Source organism: Clytia hemisphaerica, unplaced genomic scaffold, assembly GCF_902728285.1.
Source record: "Clytia hemisphaerica strain Z4C2 unplaced genomic scaffold, Clytia hemisphaerica genome assembly, whole genome shotgun sequence".
Classification (NCBI taxonomy): domain Eukaryota; kingdom Metazoa; phylum Cnidaria; class Hydrozoa; order Leptothecata; family Clytiidae; genus Clytia; species Clytia hemisphaerica.
The window spans coordinates 81,057-85,543 of NW_027103344.1; the positions used below are offsets into that span (position 1 = coordinate 81,057).

The 4,487-nt window shown below is 36.7% G+C and overlaps 1 protein-coding gene across 1 annotated transcript in view; it reads right to left on the reverse strand.

Annotated features, from left to right (window-relative positions):
- Nucleotides 1-308: 308 nt before the first annotated feature.
- The window catches only part of LOC136818887 (uncharacterized), a 20,825-nt gene continuing 16,646 nt past the window's right edge, over nucleotides 309-4,487 (reverse strand). Inside the window, exon 9 of the mRNA XM_067075121.1 lies at nucleotides 309-587. Within this exon, the coding sequence (XP_066931222.1) occupies nucleotides 333-587 (255 nt within the window). The 3' untranslated portion in view covers nucleotides 309-332. The remainder of the gene's footprint in view (nucleotides 588-4,487) is intronic.

The following is a 4,487-nucleotide window of genomic DNA, read 5'->3' on the forward strand; positions in this document are numbered from 1 at the left end:
TTTATCAACAACTTCCGATATACAGGAATGACAAGTTGAAGCAATTTACATGTATAAGAATTCTCGTATAACGGTGTTTTTAACATTCTCATCTCCGACCAGATTCTGATTACTCCACGCACGATACGTTTAAGTTTACAGGCCATAGATCCTTTATCGGATTTACCTAGGCTGGTGAACCACTTTGATGATGTTCATCCAAATTAAAGGGATTGATATTAAGTAAAATTAATTAAAGCACAATGACTGGGTGAAGTGAATCTATCTTTCCCGAGAAAAAACAGCCCAAAAAAGAACGAAACAAGAACCTTATTTCCGTCAAAAAAGAAAAATTATTTCGCGATAGATTTTAGAATAACTCCTTGACTTTCCATGCTCACGTCTTGACGCTTCCTTTTACATCTCGTGACCGTTTGGTTGATCAAAACACAAACACATGATGTCACAAACATGGAAACGAGGCAGATTAAAAATGAGGGATGTTTGTATGTGAATAGCTCCAATGTTTCTTTATTGTTTTTATTCACTCTAGTAAATTTTTCGTTCCATATGCCACCGCCTGTTTTGTTCGACATTATTGATTCTTCCTGAAAAAGATATTAAATTGACACATTTGTGCTCGTCGAGAAATTATTGATTTGGGAAGCTACAATCATTGTCAAAGTATATTGACAATTTTAGGTTTCTTAGAATTTAAGTTCGGGTGAGAATTGCGATTAGTGGCCGCGGGGTATTGGTGCGACAACAGCCGGGATGAGAGGACTAGGGAGAGTCGCGGACGGCCTCTTGTCTACCGCCACTACTTTAATCGTAGAAATTTTAGCGAGACTAATTTTAGCGTATATTAGCGAGTCAGGAAAATCTTGATTTTTTTCGGATTTGTTTTAGCGAATCTGAACGATTTCAAAAAATTTCGCGTGGATAAATTTTAGCGAATACTTGTCCGACAAGAATTTCGCGTGGATTAATTTTAGCGAGGGCAATGATTTTGAAGAAAAAATTAATGCACGAAATGTTTCCCTGAAAAATTTTTCATCCTTTTCAATGCAGTCACATGTCTTTGTAATACATTTCTTGACTGAAAATGGATAAACTTGGAAATTTATGGCCCCATCCCCGGTTACCCGGTTACGCCATGGCCCGAAACTGCGATTTCAGTACTTTTACTTTATTTCATTAATTTTTCCATTTGGAACTTTTTTGAGCTTTTAGTTCCTGAAATCACAAGGTCCTAAGGCTTAAGTCTAATTCTCTAATTTCCAACTTCGCAACCGTTAAGTTAAAGCAGAGATTTGGGAAAAGAGGATAAGAATACACGGGTTTCGAATTAAATTTTTGCTTAGCTTTAGCTTTGATCCCATGTAAATTTGCACGAAAAATATCAAGTAAACAGAACGAAAATTGGCCGTGTATCAAGCAATTTTAGCTCATTTTTCCATTTTGACAGACTTTATGGGTCATTATGAAAACAAAAAACATTAAAATAAAAAGTCAATCGTTTAATCATATTTCTTTTATTGAATTTAAAATAGAAAAACATCTTTTGAATGAACACCTGGCTTTCAAAAGAGAAGAAAGGAAATCTATCAACCTTTTATAAGGCATTCCCCTTATCGCTCCTTTTATTTACTTGATTTTTTCTCTCGCGCCAGATTTAATTCGAAACCGGCATACCGGATAAGTGGGATGGGGGAACCTGGGAACCTAAAGTGGGAACCTAAATGAACACCTGAAAAGTGGGATGGGGGAACCTAAGTGGGAACCTAAATGAACACCGGAAAAGTGGGATGGGGGAACCTAAGTGGGAACCTAAATGAACACCGGAAAAGTGGGATGGGGGAACCTAAGTGGGAACCTAAGTTGTTTAATTATTAATAGAATTGAAATATTTTTCTTTAAAAACAAATACATAAGCGAAAAATAAGACTTGCTCGATAGCGGCATACCGGATAAGTGGGATGGGGGAACCTGGGAACCTAAAGTGGGAACCTAAATGAACACCTGAAAAGTGGGATGGGGGAACCTAAGTGGGAACCTAAATGAACACCTGAAAAGTGGGATGGGGGAACCTAAAGTGGGAACCTAAATGAACACCTGAAAAGTGGGATGGGGGAACCTAAGTGGGAACCTAATGAACACCGGAAAAGTGGGATTGGGGGAACTAAGTGGAACCTAAATGAACACCGGAAAAGTGGGATGGGGGGAACCTAAGTGGGAAACCTAATGAACACGGAAAAGTGGGATGGGGAACCTAAGTGGGGAACTAATGAACACCGGAAAAGTGGGGATTGGGGGAACCTATAAGTGGGAACCTAAATGAACACCTGAAAAGTGGGATGGGGGAACCTAAGTGGGAACCTAATTTTTTATTTTTTTTATTTATTTTTTTTTTTTTTTTTTTTTTATAGCAATATATTTCGCACGTCTATTGACCTCCTACACGTTTTTTTTTTATTAGAACCTAGTTTATAAGAACATATAGGCTGAAATTCGTCGAAAAATTAAGAACATCTTAAGAACATGCCCAGCCTCAGTTTGGAAAAAAATGACAAGAAACTACAATTTTTTCCTCTTTTTAAGCAGTTTTAACCGAATTTAGGGGTGGATCTTCAAAAGTCGAGAGTCAAATATTGTCCAAATTTTGCCAAATTTAAGTGCTCTTTATTTTGTATCATATTGTCGATTTAGAGTAGTCTGAAAAAATAAGAACGCATTTAAGAACATTTTAGGCTGAAAATTGCTAAAAGAATAAGCACATCCAGGCACAAAAAACGTGTATGAAACAGAACTTTTGATTTTACATTTTATAAAGTTTTTTCTCCCTTTCTTTTATCAAACGCTCTTTGAAGACTTGTAAGGATGGTGCTTCAACAATATCTTCTTCTAGATCATTCCAAGGTTTCACACTTCTGTAAAAAAGAGAGTTGCTTTGGTAGCCTCTCATACCGTCATTAGCAAAGTTCCTTTGAAGCTCGTAATCATGCTGATGTCGTGGTCGTGTTCGAGGAGTAAATTTCTATGATCTTATAGACTCGTCATAAATGTGGAGGTTCTTGAAAACTTCCACCATATCACCAACTTGCCGCCTGGTCTTTAGGCTAGGTAGATTGATGAGTTGTAGCCGATCTTCGTATGAGTAGTTTCTATAGCAACTAACTAGCCTTGTAGCTCTTTCGTTGACGCCCCTCGATTGCATTGATATGTTTGATTAGCCTTGGAGACCATACTACATATGCATATTCCAAATGAGGTCTGACAAATGCAATGAAAAGCGTTCGAAACATATCTGGTGAGAGAAATTCGAAGCTCCTGCTAATCAAGCCAACGATAGAGTTAGCTTTCTTGATTTTACTGAATATATGGGCTTCAAAGGTCAGGTCACTATCGATTATCACTCCTAAATCTTTTACTTGGTCAACATGTTCTAGAACAGATCCTGATAGGGATGGACATATTTGATGTTCCAAAATTTACCCAGTGTTAAAACATGACACTTGTTCGGATGAAATTCTAAAAGCCGGACTGGCTTTGACCAAATTTTAAACCCTTAGAGTGCACTTATTCTCATTTTTGCTAATTTCCACCCTTACAGTGTACTTTGGGAAGCTTGGAAAAAAGGGCCGCACGTACGGTAGGTCGTTTACCTTGGTGCCCCCCCCCCCCCCGTGGATCTATGCTTATGTGTATTGAAACGTGGCAAGCCGTGCATCTGTTCTATTTACTATCAACCTTTTTATTAATGAAGTGTATTCACACGCTGTACTGTTTGGTTGGTATAGAAAGAAAAACGAGCTGAATCTGTTAAATGCTAAGCCCCCCCAGCCCTGACCCCCAAAATTGGAGCTGCTAATTAAAAACCACTGTGTATTGCATCAAGAGTGAACAAAAACTAGATCGTAAATAATGTTTTACTAGATTCTGTATTCAAGCAAATTAGATCCGTGCAAAAGAAAGAAGAGGCTCTAAGTTATCCATCGAGCTATGAACGAACTTCTAATCCTTCTAGATTTGAAGATATGGACGGTTTAAAGTTTAAAGTTTTAAAGTCAATTAAGTCAATTTACTAAAAAGAACCTTTCAAAAAGAGCACTATAAAACTGCTGATAATAAACATGCTTTTTTGGCTAATTGAAAAATAATTCCCTTTGTTTTAATTTCAACATTTTGTTTGCGAACCGTAATGTAAAAAGTAAATACTGGTGTTCTTATTATGATAAAGGTTTTTCTTTCCTTGCCATAATATTTTCTTATCTTTATGTATTGTTTTTAAAGAAAAATAATAATAACAATTAGGTTCCCACTTTAGGTTCCCGGGTTCCCCCATCCCCACTTTTCAGGTAAAAAATATGTGCACATCTTTTCAAATTTCAAAATTGAAAAGTAACACAAATCGCATTTTTCAATAGACCTATTTATAACATAAAGAATTCTTCTTAAACTCGATAAGACTTACAAATTTGAAAAGATGTGCACATTATTTTTTACCT